We start from the raw sequence: 16,378 nt of genomic DNA, 5'->3' as shown, positions 1-16,378 counted from the left end.
TGCTCGATCCAAAGCACCCAGCAACGAAGCTCCTCATCAAAGATGGATGACCCAGGTAGGGAGCAAGTGTATGCAGAACTGTGAAGGCAGTATTGGATCTTGCAAGGACAACAAGCTGTCAGACACCACCAACTCAAGTGTCCATCCTGCCAACGCTGGAGAGCTCAGCCCAAGGTCCTGCAGATGGCAGACTTGCCACCACAGCGCCTCCGGCTTCTCTGTCCACCTTTCTATTCAACAGGTGTCAACTGTTTTGGCCCTTACCTGGTCAAGATGGGCAGGAGGACGGAAAAGCGCTGGGGTGCCACTTTAAGTGTATCACGACCCGCGCCATTCACATTGAACTCCTCAACTCTCTGGACGTAGACGCCTTCCTCCTTGCTCTTTGTTGGTTCATCCCGAGTCGGGGCAGACCGAAGGAGATACTATCAGACTGCGGTACCAACTTCCGTGGCGCTGAGCGGGAATTCCGTGAGACTTTCACAACCGTGGAACCACATTTGAAGGAACAGCTGATGGAATACCAGATCAACTTTAAGTTCAACCCACCGAGCGCTCCTCACTTTGGCGGAGTATGGGAGAGAGAGGTTCGTTCCATAAAGGCCGGCCTTCAAGTTGTAGTTGGGAGCCAGTCTGTCTCTGAAGACGTCCTCTACACAACCTTAGTGGAGGTCGAGGGGATCCTAAACATGAAACCACAAGGGTATATGTCAGCTGATGTCGCTGACCCTAACCCCATCACTCATAACATCCTCCTCACCGGGCGGCGGGATGCATCGCTGCCTCAAGTGGCCTATGCCCCAGTTTTGGATTCAGTTCACACGAAACTATCTGCCCACTCTTCAGACACGGCAGAAGTGGCAGAAGACCACTGATAACATTGCTGTGGACTCAGTCGTTCTGATCGTCGACCAATCACTTCCCAGGGCTCAGTGGCCCATTGGGAAAGTTTGTAAGACAGTCCCTAGTCAGGACGGATGTATCAGGACCGCAGAGGTCCTTGTGAACGGTAAGGTCTAAACCAGACCAATTGCTCGTCAGGTCCGGCTCCCTGAGCTCAAGGATAATGCTAATGATGCATGTAGATGTTATTGTTATTACACATTTGCTGCTCAAATGTGGGGGCGGCTGTTGTGAATTCTTCACGGACAGAGACAATAAGGTTAAGACGCTTTTATTTTGAAACGTTATTTTGACGTCACAGACTGTTTCCGTTTCCGGTTTTACCGATCATATCTGCTATGCAGCTCCACCGGTACGGTCAGATCGAGTCACTGATGATGTAAGTCATAGCACTGTTACTTTGGATTTATGTGGCGAAATTGTTCAGTTCTGCAGCTGTACTTTTGCTCTTGAGTGCATTTATTGTCAGTAAGTGTTTGTTAAGTAATTAGGTGACCAAATAATAGCCCAACTGAGCTAAGTGGCTAACCTGGCTAGCGAGCCTGTATTACTGTGAATTTATGTTTATTAATGCTTTAGTTAAGGTTTACTTTTGCTAATACTTTGCTTCTGTAATTCGTTTTCTGTATCTATTTGAGAAACTCTTCCACTAAGTTACGATTCTGTACTGCCAGACTTCATACAGTAAAGTGTGGATCAAACAGACATCTGCGTGTTCTCTGACCAGGACCCTGTAGTGGTCAATTTCACTTTACACCAGTCTTTCAGGTGTCGAATGCTCAACATTAACATTTTATTGTCTCGTCTTGTGTGATGAGTCAATCAGATGCAAGATAATAGGTGTCCAAATTTTGGTGCCACATAGTTTCCATTGCTATTTCTACCTGAATAATAATTTTAGCAGCTAAAATAGTCACATTAGGCGATTAGAAAGTCATAAATTCTTCCTGTGACTTGGCCAAGCTACATGACACACTAGACACTGGTCCCCAACCAACCATACATTGCTGACCTGCATGAAGTCATTGGGAAGGAGGTGGTAGGGACCAACTGCCAGAAATATTTATGGAAACAAAAAACATTTTTGTGTCTATTATATATATTTCACTTTGCCATGTTGGGTGTGAAAGAGTACTTCATGCCCGTACTGCTTTCTTGCTTCCAGCCATACTAGTCTTTTTGTTGGGACCTTGTGAGGAGTCAGAATGCCAGATGTGGCATCAGTTGTTGTCGACTATGATACACTATAATTCAAGTAAAATTTTGTTTCAGTTATATAGCGTCAAATCGCTCAGCAAGTCATCTCAGGGCACGAAACAGTGTAAGATCCTTGCGACAGAACTTTACAACATTATACAGAAGAACTCAACAATTCACACGGGAAACAGTTGGAAGGAAAAACTCTCTTTGATCAGGAGGAAACCTCCAACAGAACCTGACACATATGTGGCTGGCCATATGCCACAACCGGTTGGGGTCGGGGGGGGGGAGCAGAGTGAGAAAAGAACGGCAGAAAGAGACAACAAATAATAACACTGGGCAGGTTTGTGGGGCCAGTAACTGCAGATCAGAAACATGCAGCTCCAGTGTCGGAGACTCTGCATCAAAAAACACAAAACTACAGTAAAGCTAAAGGCATAAATTTAATGAAGCATGATGGTGGCATATAAATGCATTGGAAGTGAACGAGAGGACAAGTGCTCAGTGCATCATGGGATGTCCCCCAGAAGCCTTGACCTATGTCAGCATAACTAAGGGATGGCTGAAGAATACACTAGATACAAAAGTCATTAAATGTCCCAGATGCTCATTTTTGGTCCTGACCCCCATCATCTTTCAGGTCAGCCTATTTTTCTAGCAAAATGTTGTAGTCTGAGTAGAGTATTGTATTTTTCAACATACAGAACATACATTCATTGGGTTGTCTCCACAAATGCTTTGCTTTTAAACCTGTATTTATTGATGGTTTGGCAGTGCAACAAGAGATAAAAATCAAAACTGACATATTATCGCCTTATAAAGCTGATATTGAATTTGTTAGCACACAGCAGCCTATCCACACAACAAAATGATGCGGAACAACATCAGGATTCACAAAATGAATGTAATTCCAATGTCACTATAGCTCTTTCTTTGGTCCCTTGGACAAATTCCTTCAGCTAAGAAGTTGGTCCACTGTGTTCACCACCTAGTTGCTAATTTAGATGACGTTGTCTTGGCCTCCAGCACCACTGTTAGGAACCTTAGAGTCATCTTTGATGAGGATTTGTCCTTTAGCCACCAGATAAAGCAAGTCTCCAGAACTGCCTTCTTTCATCTATGTAATATGAATAAAATCAGAAAAATCCTTCCTCAGTGTGATGCAGAAAAACTAATTCATGCATTTGTTACTTCTAGGCTAGATTATTGTAATTCCTTGTTGTTAGGATGTCCAAATTACTCATTAAAAACTCTGCAGCTGATCCAAAATGCTGCAGCACTGACAAGTACTGACAGGATTTAGCAAGAGAGATCATATTTCTCCTGTTTTAGCTTCTCTTCATTGGCTTCCTGTTAAATCAAGAATATAATTTAAAATTATCCTGCTGACTTACAAAGCTCTTCATGACCAGGTTCTTCATGACCAGGTTCCATCTCATCTCATAGATCTTATAGAACCATATCATCCTGACAGAGCTCTTAGTTCTCAGTACGCTGGTCTGCTTGTGGTTCCCAGAGTTTCCAAAAGTAGAATGGGAGGGAGAGCCTTCAGTTTTCAGGCTCCTCTCCTGTGGAACCAGCTCCCAGTTTGTGTTCGAGGGGCAGAAACCCTCTCTAGCTTTAAGATTAGACTCAAAACGTTCCTTTTTGATAAAGCCTATAGTTGGGACTGGCTCAGGTGGTCCTGAACCAACCCTTAGTTATGCTGTTATAGGCCGAAGCTGCTGGGGGACCTAAAGAGGAGTTTTTCCCTCCTAGCTTACGTGGGAGTTGTTGAATTGTTGGGTTTCTCTGTATAATATTGTAAAGTTCTGCTGTAAGGACTTTAATGTGTTAACTGCCATGAAATAACCTGTGTTGTGATTTGGCGCTACATAAATAAAATTGAATTAATTTGTCTGCTAGCTGTTTGGTGCTGAGTAGGCAACATATAGTGGGTTTGTCAGAGTTGGTTTGGTAATAACAGCATCCCACTGCTGCGGGAAGCAATACTGAGAGGAGGGGTAAAGGTCAGCCAAAACAATACAGCTGCGTACCACAAAAGCAAAACAAGCTTAAAGATGCCAAAACCCTTAGTAGGGCTGAGGGGAACTGAGGGGAACTCTGAAGAAGGGTAATAATTCCCTGTAAAATTAGTCACTTTCAACCCTTTTTACATTATACATAAATGTCTCGTGTTTTCTTAAGGCAAAAATATTTACTCTGCAGGTTTAAAGTGAGCTGGCTGGAAAGTTATTGAAACTGCTAAAACACTTAGCTGAATTATTACATGTCACACTGGGCCGCTCTAAAACCTAAGTGGTAGTGACTTGATCTTGCCAAAGTACAAATATTGTAGCTCTTTTTAGCTTCATGAATAGCAATCATCTTCCTGAAATTCTTGTTTGGTCATGGTTTTAGTCTTTGTTTAGTTTACAAAGACAAAGATGTGATCATTTGAGTGTTTTTCTTACCATGAAGAGAGGATATTTAATGGTAAATATAACTGCAGCTTCTATAAGTACATAATCCTGTGTCAAATCCTTTACTTATTTTTTTTTTTTTTTTTAAGTACATGTAACTGCTCCACAAAGTTTTAAAAGATTGTAAAGACATAGAGACTGTGCGACAAAGCAACAAGTATCTTGAGATGTTTCTGCATATTCTTACTAGATGACAGTCTGGAAAAAAATGAAGGGCAAGAACATACGAGAGGGATTTAAAGGAAAACACATGCTGCAGCTAAACATTAGTCCTGTTTGCATATATGTATTGATAAATATCATGAAAATATAGATGTGCGTGAGCATGGATTACAAACCAGTTCAAGTTAACCAGAAAGCCATTTTAAAAAAGCTGGGCCCAGAGAAACTGCCACAACTTAAGGCACTGGTGACTGATGACATTAGCAGAGATCAGACAGACTCTGTGTTCCCTCCATCCCCCAAAATGTCTGGAGAGAGGAATATGTACATGGCTGGATAAGCTTTCCTTATAAACCACTCACTCCACAGCCACTAAGACAACCAGGGTGCAGGCTTTCAGTGGCCCTCTTTTTTAAATAGGTACATGACTTTTAACCGCCCACCACGCCCTGTGATCTCTGCACGCGTGGAATATACCTCCTAGTCAATTAAAAGCACAAGTAATGAAAACTTAACAGCCAACAATAGCTTCTTTAAGATGATGTGTACGAGTGGGATGATGGATGTGACTGTTGAGACCTGAAATAAGGATTCCTTTCCTTTAACTAATGTTAGACTGGAACATCTGCAAACAGGGAAGTAGCTCAGAGGCATGGTGAGGTCAAAGATAAAACATGTCATTTTGGTGAAAAGATTTACAAGCTCCACTGAATGCATTTACATGGCCACATTGTTGTGAAACAATTCATATCCTAAAGGTGGCTCTGGAACTCAGTTTAACTGTTTGTCTGCATCACCTAATCAACACGTCGTCTATACGAAAATGTTTGTCTATCCTCATTTTCTCTAAAATACTGAGTAGTTTTACCACATCAGGCCTCTTAAAGTATTCAGATAGAATCCTTTATGAGAGGATAATGAACTGCTAATGACGTAGTCATGTTTTCATAAGCTCTTATCTGGGTTGTTATAATAAACAGGAAGTTGTGCTTATATAAACCAGACCCCCAACCCGAATATCTGTTTTATTTGGTTGACATGTAAATATACGCATTACACTCATACATGCAGTATGTGGGTGGCCAAGAATTATCTGACATAATATAAAATGTCTTTCTTTACTTTCTTGCATCTCAACTATGAGACCATGAGAGTAACTGGCTGGAATAACATTAAAGCTGAGAAAAATGCTGTAGATCTACATTCAATTTGTGCTAAAATACAGATTGCAGTAGAAAAGAGTGTCCCAGCCCTGCTGTTCTGTCCATTTGCTCTATACTGATATCAGCAATGAACATCACTCTGCACACAGATTAGGACAGCATGAAAGCTGACTGTGCTGTTAAGTTGTGCCTTTAGTGTCCTTTAATGGAGAGCTGACAGAGAGGTTGGTAAACATAGGAAGATCACCGACATCAGGTCACGGGGTTTGAATAGCTAATAACCATTTCCACACTACCTGCTAATTCTAAGCAGATTATGGACATGGAGAGTGCTTAGAATGGGATAACGGCAAAATCAGATGGACCCAAAAAGACGAGTCGCTATTACATGCTTCAGACTGATGCATACACAGCTAAGGCTTGAGATCTACTTGCTTTTATTTACACGTTCACATATGCACGATGCCTGCCTCATGTATGCAGTGTCGGTTTAGTGCGTGGGTTGTGCACGCCATCAGAAATAAACGCGATACGCCCGCAAGATGCAAAACACATATTAGCAGCGAAAACAATGGCGGAAAGTTTGGGAGGCAAGTTAACAGACCAAGTCGACAATTGCATCCATTCATACAATATAGCATTGCCGCTGCACAGTGACAATTATGCTTGTCAGAATAGCAGGTCCGGGATCACTAGAGTTTTAAAAGCCGATGTGGAAGCCTGCAAAAATAAATGGAAAGAAGTCTGAGTCACGTCTGTGCTCGGTGCAAAATCTTGGAAACCCATAGTGGAGATGGTGCTGATGACAGTCATCAGACACCAGAGCTGGCGAAGTAATTCTATCAATCATTGGTCCATGGCATGTGTGGACGCATCACAGAGAGACACTTCACGTCTGTGTTCTATGTCCAGTGTTGATACTGGAAAAAAAAAAAAGGCTTTTTTTTTTTTTTTTTTTTGTACCTCCCAGCTACCATAGCAGTTCATCTTCCACTCTTCTCTTTCTTCGTTCTTTCTCACCTCTTTTTATTGCAAAATCACAGTGAATGGGAGGAAATTACTTATCGTGGTTGAGAAATATCCCAGGCTGTACAAACTCATTACTGTTTGGATTATCTCACAATTTTTCAATTTAAATAAACTGAATGAGTTATGGGAAAAACTCATCAGCATACAGATTTCTGCAGTCCAGCCTCAAGTCTGTCATCCCAAAATGTTTCTCATTAGCAGCAGAATACTTGCACTGTACCAACATGAAAAATAAATAGATTATTCACCAGAGCACCTGATATGAGGAGACCCCAGTTCTAACACACTTTGATGCTTGGCTCTTAAACCTACAGACTTTGTGAGCCGCAGGATCTTTACATGGCTCCCAACAGGCCAGCAGTCCAGTAATTGTCAGAATGCATGACAACTAGCAAAAACAAAATTCTGCAAAGCATCTCGTGTCTGCTGCGCAGTTTACCCACCAAGAGCCACTATAGTCACACAAAGATGGTCAGCAGCAATTGTGAGTTGTCATTCCACGTGAATTTGGTCAAGGACAAAGTCCGGTATTGTTCAATGTACGCAAAACTGTTGCAAGCAAAAAGGAGCTTAGTCTGTAGAGATGGGAGTAAATCAACATCTCAGTAATTGCTTCACAACATGACCTCCAACCAGCAGAAGCTTAGCTAAGAAAACTCAGACAAACTTAACCAATTTCCTCGCAGGAAAATATCTATATTCATTAAACCAACATCACTTTTAGTCTGTGAACCCCACAAGATGTCGGTGTGGGGAAACTGAGGGAGTTGATAAGGTGTATGTGCAGGATTTACATACATTGATCAGAGCAGTTTACTTCCAAATGTTGCCTGCAACAAGCTGCCCTCCAGCAGGTTATCATGAGGCAGATAAAACAACAGAGCAGCTGATATGCACTTACATTCCTGTCATCTCTAAAGAGCTTTCGGGTGATGTAATACATCCTCTGGAGCTCCTCAGCAGCTGTTAACAGCTGGCTGACAGGGTGTTTTTGCTGGACAAACCAAAATGTATTTTTATTAGAAATAAATACCCGGAAAGTGATCAATCAGATTCTTTCTGTCTACGTGTCAGCCAGTTAGCTGACTGTGATATCTGATCAGCCAGCTTTGAAGTGGTAAGAAAAATAAAGACTGTTCAAGACTATTACGATTATATTTCTGTATACTGATGGCTAGTTTTGGCTGCAACATTGCATCACGTGCTTATTTTTTTTTTTTTTTAATATAAATAAATGGAATTATAAGCATGTTTAACATTTTGGATGAAAAATCAGATTTATAAGCCAAAGAAAAAAAAATTCTAAATACAATTTAAAGTTCAAGTGAAACAATTCTATATCACAGCATTTTATGTGTCTACATCTGATTTAACACTCTGCTAACAGATGTCTGGGGTTGGAGGTAGCTTTAACGCTGCTTTGCTACATAATACATTATTTACTGTAACGTTAAAAGCAGCATAGTAACAGCCACTCTGGCAACAGGTGACAATTATGGGATGGTGGTAAATAGTAAAACATAGTTTAACAACAACATAAGTAGAGAATAGTCATAATCTGTTACTTCCCAATTAGCCACCCTAAAACTAAGTAAGACTGTGGCAGTAAAACCGAGCTTGAATTAAGCAAGGGGGAAGTGTATTGCTTATGATTAAAATGTTTAATCTGTTTTTTAACAATCTTCATGTTAAATTATTAGTCTCAATTTCAAAGTAAGATATTTAGGTTACAACATTAACAAACGAACTACAACTATCAACAGAATGTGAAGAAACAGTGTTGCCGTTCTGTCAGAGACATATTTTGAAGATAGCATGCTTGCCAGCTAGCCCTGACCCATCATGTCTCGTAACACCGCTTTGTACCACAAGACAGGATAGTGATTCACTGTATCATCCAGTCTGTTTCCGATCCGACACGAGAGGAAGAAGAAGCGTTTTCTGACCTCTTAATATGATGAATGGAACAGTAATCTCAACAATTGCAACAAACTTTTGGCAAAATATGAGCAGAACAAGAGTAAGCATTGGGGGGGTTTTTTTTTTTTTTTTCTTCCTGTCACTGGAGATAGCTCCTGGCGAGTAAAGGAATAAAGTTTGATTCTCAACTCACAATGTTTCTTGCAGACTGGTATGTAAACAGCTGTTAACGCTAACAGTGGCTGTGTCGTGATTGCTTTTAGACACATATTATAACATAGGGATGTGCCATCTGACATACCTCATCAGTGGGTGCAGACAGCCAGAACATCTACAAAGTTTTCACTGATGCTGTCTGTCTCTTTACCTCGGTCCTCTCTATTTCCCTGTCATTAAGAATGATCATGAGAGCAAGTTGCGGACTGTCTGGTCCCAGCTGATAACTCCAGCGCTAAATTTCTTTACACAGCACACTGTATATACAATTTGTATGACAATATAAAATTCTAGAATGTAACATCCACATATAAAACTAGTTAGGTCTACATTTTGTTCCGGTTTACATTGTCATTTAAAGCTACTGTCTTTATTTGGATTAGGAAGTTCTAGGAACAAGGAAAATCTTTTTTTTATATTTCTGGCAACAGACTGAATATTTACCTTCAGATGTTTTGACATATCTTAAAATATCTTAAAGGACCTTCTCAGTTTTCAAAGACCCATTCTTATTTTTCATCAAATCTGGTGCATAGCTCTGTGATTCCAATGTAATTACCCAAACTAGGGCTTTTCTGAATGTATCTAATTGTACCATCATGAAGCCATCAGCCTTTGTAGATGCGTTTCACACCTCATTCTTAGCCAAGATTTGGATTCTGACTGTGTGTGTTCCACACTATGGTGCCCAGAAGAGAGCCAAAACAGCTGCTGGAAGAAGAACATGTTTGATCTTTGACTTTATCTCACTCAGCAGGTCCTCATCTGTCAATAAAAAAAAAACTACAGAAAACCCCAGCTGTCCCTGTAGACTATACTCAGAATGAGATTAGCATTTTCTTCCTTTGCTGTAGGTTAAAACCCACTCCTATTTCCATCACACACATACAGAGGCCTATGTCTGCTTCTAATCATGCTTGGGCTGGAATCCAGTGTTTGTGTGTGTGTGTGTGTGTGTGTGTGTGTGTGTGTGTGTGTGTGTGTGTGTGTGTGTGTGTGTGTGAGTGAGAGAGAGAGAGAGAGAGAGAGGTGTGTGTGTGTGTGTGTGTGTGTGTGAATGATGTGAGCATTATTTGAAACAGTTGCATCACTATGAAATAGGCTATATTAAAAAGATTCCAGCTCAACCTTTAAATGTTGTATAAAATGCTTTCATTACTTTAGAACCACAGTCTAACAATTAATAAAGGTAAAAACGTAAACATTTATGTTTCTTGCTAAAAATTCAGCAAATGTAAACATTTCTTGATGTTTTGTGGGCTACACGTTTATGTTACGAAATATTACCCACACTTAATATACAAATCTGTTACATCAGGAGGAGTGACTCTTTAGAAGTGAGTATCAGTGTATGTTGTGATATATATAAGCTTTTTTATGAGGATGCCAGCAGAAAAAAAAATTAAAAAAAATACAGGTCACTGTGTGAGGTAGGAATAAAGGACAAGATTTTAACCACCCATGAGTGCAGTCAAAATCCTGTAGTAATTTAAAAATGCTATTGATTTTGAACCGTAAAGTATGCCGAAAACTCCCCCCATTGACATGGAAAGACGCAGTCAAGCCTCATGATGATGCTTGCAGACTTTACCTGGATGCGTTACTGAAGAATTCCACTGAATAGCCGAAATAACTCCCGCGCGGTCCTGTAAAAACGACGCGTTTCTCTGTGTCCAAGTTAAAAGCGGCGCAAAGTTGAATCAAAACCACAACTACACGTACAGCCAACACGGTGCATTGACAACATTTTCCCCATAACCGGGTAGGTGAAAGTCCACGAACGGTGCCCATCTCTTCTGTTGCGCGTCTCTTCTGTCATTGAATAGCTGCAGCTCAAAACGCATCATCCGTGCTGTTCCTGAAGCGGGTAACTTTGGAGTCGTAATCATAAACTGGTGTCCTGAACAGTCCCCCTTCAGCTCCAACAGGTCCAGTGGTGTAATGTCCCAGAGTGAACGGTGGAGTAAAGGAGAGAGGGAGGGGTGAGGGAGGGAGGGAGAGATTGCAACCTCATTTAGGGTGGAGCTTAAATATTACCAGACCGTCCGGTCCCTAAAGACAAAAAAAAAAATATTCAATATAACACGACAAGGCGCAGAATCTTAAATATCACAGCAGCAGAATTTCAAGTCTGGGCCGAAAATGTTTTCTGTCAAGGAATACAGAGCTGTGGTCAATACCAACCCATCACAAACTGTCAATTACCACATTATACTAAGATGTACTGTGATCACCTATGCTTTTTGTGATTTTATTATTTACACCCTAATAAAAGAGCAGCGATAATAATGTTAAACCACAACCTTTATAGGGTTTCCCATGTAGTAGAAAACAATCATAGGTGTAATTACCATCATGGCTGTGTCCATTTAGCTTAGCCAGTTATTATGTTCTGGTAGCCTATTGTGCACGATGGCTTCTGGGAAGGCTGACCAGAACTGAGTAATCGATCATTTACTACTTTTTGACCAGATTACATCAAACATGCAGTATTATCATCTTTTAAAGTCCACCACTCCAAACAGAGTTTGACAAGTGTGTAAGTGATGTGTACCTGCAAGCAGGATTTGTGACATCACAACTACAGTTAGTTTCAGTAGCTAGTTGACCAATCCTGGTCTGTTAGAAACTGTTGGACCATTTACACCAACATAGTGCCGGTTCTGCCCTGGTTCTTTGAAAGTTTGAACCGTTCCAGGGGGTTTCCACCACAACAAAAAAAAAAAGGTTCAGAATGTCTCTTTGTGAACTTGAAAATAGCAAATCAAGTCAAGTCAATTAATTTGTATTCATATAGCACATTTAAATACAACAGAGGTTGCACAAACTGCAGCACAACATCACAGAGCCTTGAACCAGGACCAGAAGTCAGAACCATTACATCATCAGCAGTGGGTGTATCTTTTTAAAAAGGAAAAACAACTGAAAAGGTCTGTGAAAGCACCTAGGCTCCCCTGCTTCCCATTTTTCAGAAGAGAACCAGTTTAAAAATACAACTATTCTGGTAGAAAAGCAGTAAGAGTGCAAACTCGAAGCTTACATTACACAAACACTTTTTTCAATGAGGCAGAAGTCATTTTGAGAATTTCTAATCAGATGATTAAACTTTTTTATCAAAAAACCAAATCCACAATTTTTTTTATTGAAAGCAGAGGATTTTTATATGTCCTCAAACATGCCTGCAGGGGATCTTTGACTCATTTAAAGGAATAGTTTGCTCGTGTAAAGATGGTATTTGTACAAAATCTGAGTGTCTGTGCACTTGATAGGTGCAAACATTTTTTAAATTGGTGCTACATGACCAGAGAAAACTGAGAAAATAGGCTTCAGTGTTCATTTTCGCTCAAAATGCGAAAGTCCACAATGCACTGCGCTCGTTGCATTCTCGTTGCTTGAACGGAGGTCCCGGTTACTTGCATCTTGGCCGGGGCAAGTGAGCAGCCGCCCGTTTGTTTACAAAACTTTTTTGTCGCAACGGTTTCGACTTCCATTGTTCCCGAGTCCCGAGCGCTGTAAACAAATACAAATGACCTCGCATGCGGAGAGAACACCACAGTTGAAAGTATTACTTAGCTAAAGTACACTATACTAACTGATAAACCCCGGCTCCTTACTGTAAATTACACTAACTGCTTGCAGCTGAAACTGCTGCAGTTACATGGTCAGACTCTGCACAGCATCTTCCTCATTATCTTACTGTTTCAATACTGTATCAGGGAGACAGGACACGGAGAACATGTCATACTGTTACACTGCATGTCAGTACAATATTATTTATTAGGTCAACAAGTTGGAATATTTCTTTTGACAATTCATTTGGTCAAATACAAAAATCTTTATTGTGAATGATATGATACAGCACACTCCTGTCGTAATGGTGAAAATGTTTCTCATTTGAGACTTGTGAGTCTTTTGAAGTATTCCCTAATTTTTATTGTTACTGATTTTTATTTTTACCCTTTTTTTCTGATCAGGTCTGCTGGAAGCTTTTCTCGGTGTCCTCCTCTAAACAGCAGACTTTCTCCTGCATTGGAATGAGGAACGAGTCTATTTTGCCATCCTAAGCAGGCCACACCCAAGACAGGTGTGTGTGAAATCTCAGCAAAAGTTAAAATTACATTTTTCCAGGCTGAATCACTTCAGTTCTGTGCATTGATGTATGTAATTCAAAGTTTGTTGGCTCTTGGTTCCTTCTTTTTTTGTATAAATATAATTTACCATTATTGTAATGTAGCCCAAAATTATGAACATTTCATAAATGCTTATACAGATTTTAACATTCTTACTCAGAATTTTTTTTTCCCTTCCTCTTGCAGGAGAACAACGTTTGACACGAGTTTATCGTGATTTTCAATCTGCACACTACAGAGTTCATCTGAAGCATCGAGAGGCGACTGAACCCAAACGTTCCCTACAAGACACGAATGTCATCACCTGCCTGCCTCAGCCTGCGCTACGAGCTAACTGAAGTACCATCGGGATGATAACTCCTGGAAACAACTGCAACTATAACTTTTATAAAGAACTATATTGTAGAACCACATAGGCTATTGTAACAGATTACGCTAAAGTAGTCATGTAGGTGCACAATGAATCAAAGGCAGAAATATCTGTCTGCAAAAACAATCTATTTTAAGAGGGTCAAACCCAATATTATTTGCTGCTTCCAGTAGCATGTCCTAAATAATGAGTGGGAAAAAACTAAAACCAGCAAATTCAAAGCTTTTTGGAAAAAATTTCTGAAAAGATATTTCAGAGTAAGCTTCTATTTCACATTTAAATGATTGTGTGAGATGAATAGTATGATCTCTCACCTTGTGAAAATCGAAACAATGTCTAAGAATACTTTAAAGTTATCGTTCATCCAGTGCATCTGCTGTCCCTGGTGCTGTCCGTCCGTGATGGAAACTTCTCTCTGATGGTCTGCACTACCCCGGCTGGCAAAACAAGACGATCATCCTTCCCCGGTCTCTCCCTAAAGAAATCCAAGAAACAGCAATAGGCTGTCAGGCGATATTGTCTGCAAAAAAAGACACTTAGCGAGTCAAGCTTATTTACAGCTCACAGAAAACGTGATTAAAAAAAAGTACTTCAGAGAGTACATTATGTATAGAACAAACATTTTATGATTACAGGGTATCAAGCAGCGATATCAAAGCCTGTCCGTTTGAATAGACATGCAATCAGAGGAGACTGTAAACAATCCCTGCTAAACTATAAAAAATTATAGTGAATATCATGCCACATTTTGTAGGCCATAATATCACTATCTTTCGCTATGAATTGAAATGATTTATAAGAGAAATGCACTTCTAAAGATTGCACAACACTGCAGAAAACCAGGAAGTAAACAGTCCAACTCCAAACGTCCCCCAAGTCGAGCTGCACATTCATTTGTTCTTCTGTGTAGTTTAATCACAAAGAGCTTTCATTTTTGTTGCTGGTTACCAAAGTTGTGCCGCAGGGATCCCTTTTATAGAACTGTGCAGTTCACTGTCTACGTACATGAGATTCTGTCCTCTTTTTCAAATCGTAAGATTCATTTTTATGCAGACGATACTGTTTTATACTTTGCTGCTGATCGTGTTGAATCTGCCATCGTGAAATTATTGTTTTCCGGTAATGCACTAGAAAATACACTTGCAAATCAAACAAATATCAAACAAAAGTCATTCTTTTTCACACTACTATACTAACTAAATAATGAGCTTAAAACTCAGTATAAAACTATACAGCTTAGGGGAGCTGCAAATTGAGTTGATAATTCTCTGTTGGTTACATTGTTTTGTCATTTACTACATTGTTTGTCAAAAAATACTAAATCTTTAAGCAGACACAGAGATAGCCATCTCCCTATGGAAAGATTACAAAAAGGAATGTGTTCTTTCATCTTTGTTGTTGCTGCCGCTCAACCAATATTGTAACAGAAGTTCATTGAACTGTGGGTAAACTTCCTGGATCCAAATTAGTTTGAAGCTTGTATATTCAACAGGTCAAACCTACAGTCAGAAAGTCTTGGTTTTCTTCTAGCATTGTCTACATGTCAAGACAATTCAGGAAAGCCCAGAGACATCCATCTGCAGCTGTCTCTCATCACTCTGTTGGAACCGAACTAAACATGCTATCATGACTGACAGGCAGGCGAGCATACAGTATGTGCTTATTTGTAGGTCGCCACATGGTTATGTGTGTGTGTGTGTTTGTGTGTGTGTGTGTGTGTGTGTGTGTGTGTGTGTGTGTGTGTGTGTGTGTGTGTGTGTGTGTGTGTGTGTGTGTGTGTGTGTGTGTAGTCTATAGGAAAAGAGGGCCCCAGATTTGAATAACAGTGAGTCACAATGTTTTACCTGCCAAAGGCAACAAGACTTGGACAAAGAAAGTTTTCACTCCGTAAAAACACATTTGCACATGGCACAGAGGCAGTAAATGGTGCGTTTAGCGATTGATGGTTGTTAGTTTTCCTCATAAATTAATAATGCCAGCTGAGGTCGTAATGTGCTTTGTGCTAGATGTTACTTTGTCCAGTAGTCTATGAATCAAAACCTACTTTTTATCCATGCATAGAGTGTGTAGATGGTTAGAATAAAATACCGGTCATGGTTGTGAGAAGACCAAGCTCATTTCAGGGAAATGAGTTACCATATGTAGAATAAATGACCGGCACTCTTATTCTGGTTAAAAGGTGCTCAATCAATGTGACCTTTATTGACCTCTATTGGTATGAAGTATGAACTGCAAAATGATGCAAACTTGCCATTGTGTACAAATTTGCACATGCGTGTTTATTTTTTTTAAGAAGGATGTTTCTGAGCTGCATCACTCACACAAACAGTAAGGTCACATTTTTATAATATACAGCTGTAAGCCAGCTCAGGAGGGAAAACACAAACATACATAATATAAAAACACACATGGTATAATGGTAAACAGTACTACACAAATATTGCTTTTTCTGTGCTAAGGGACAGTAAGCAAGCTCCCTAAAAAAAGTGAGAGGTTAAAAAGTGAAAATCACATTGTGATACTGCAACATTAATTGACTCATGAAGGTGTTTTTAGTTTTCTGCAGGATGCTGTATTTTGTACATGCAAGGCTGCTCCAGAGGTATAAAAACACGCTGATGGTTTTTTTTGTCATATTTGTGTAATTTGGTGCATGGTAAAACATGAAATGAGCCCTGTCTAATTCATATTTTGTGTCAGTGCATTACATGGCTTCAGGGAAACTCATTTGTTACTTGGTTCCTGAATGGAACTTACTTTTGACCAAACTGAGTATAAACACGTTTCATGAAAGAAAACAAAAACTGTCAAAAACGTTGTTTA

The 16,378-nt window shown here is 40.0% G+C and overlaps 1 protein-coding gene across 1 annotated transcript in view; it reads right to left on the bottom strand.

Moving 5' to 3' along the window:
* The window catches only part of LOC138210570 (integrin alpha-5-like), a 48,835-nt gene extending 37,860 nt beyond the window's left edge, over positions 1 to 10,975 (bottom strand). The window contains exon 1 of the mRNA XM_069169840.1: positions 10,647 to 10,975. Coding sequence (XP_069025941.1) covers positions 10,647 to 10,846 — 200 coding nt within the window. The 5' untranslated portion in view covers positions 10,847 to 10,975. The remainder of the gene's footprint in view (positions 1 to 10,646) is intronic.
* Positions 10,976 to 16,378: the final 5,403 nt, after the last annotated feature.

This window comes from Embiotoca jacksoni, unplaced genomic scaffold (genome assembly GCF_022577435.1).
Source record: "Embiotoca jacksoni isolate LCO1_2020_lvr unplaced genomic scaffold, fEmbJac1.0.p SCAF_1, whole genome shotgun sequence".
Taxonomy (NCBI): domain Eukaryota; kingdom Metazoa; phylum Chordata; class Actinopteri; family Embiotocidae; genus Embiotoca; species Embiotoca jacksoni.
The sequence above is the reverse complement of the archived record's forward strand: the minus strand, read 5'-3'. Positions and strand labels throughout refer to the sequence as shown.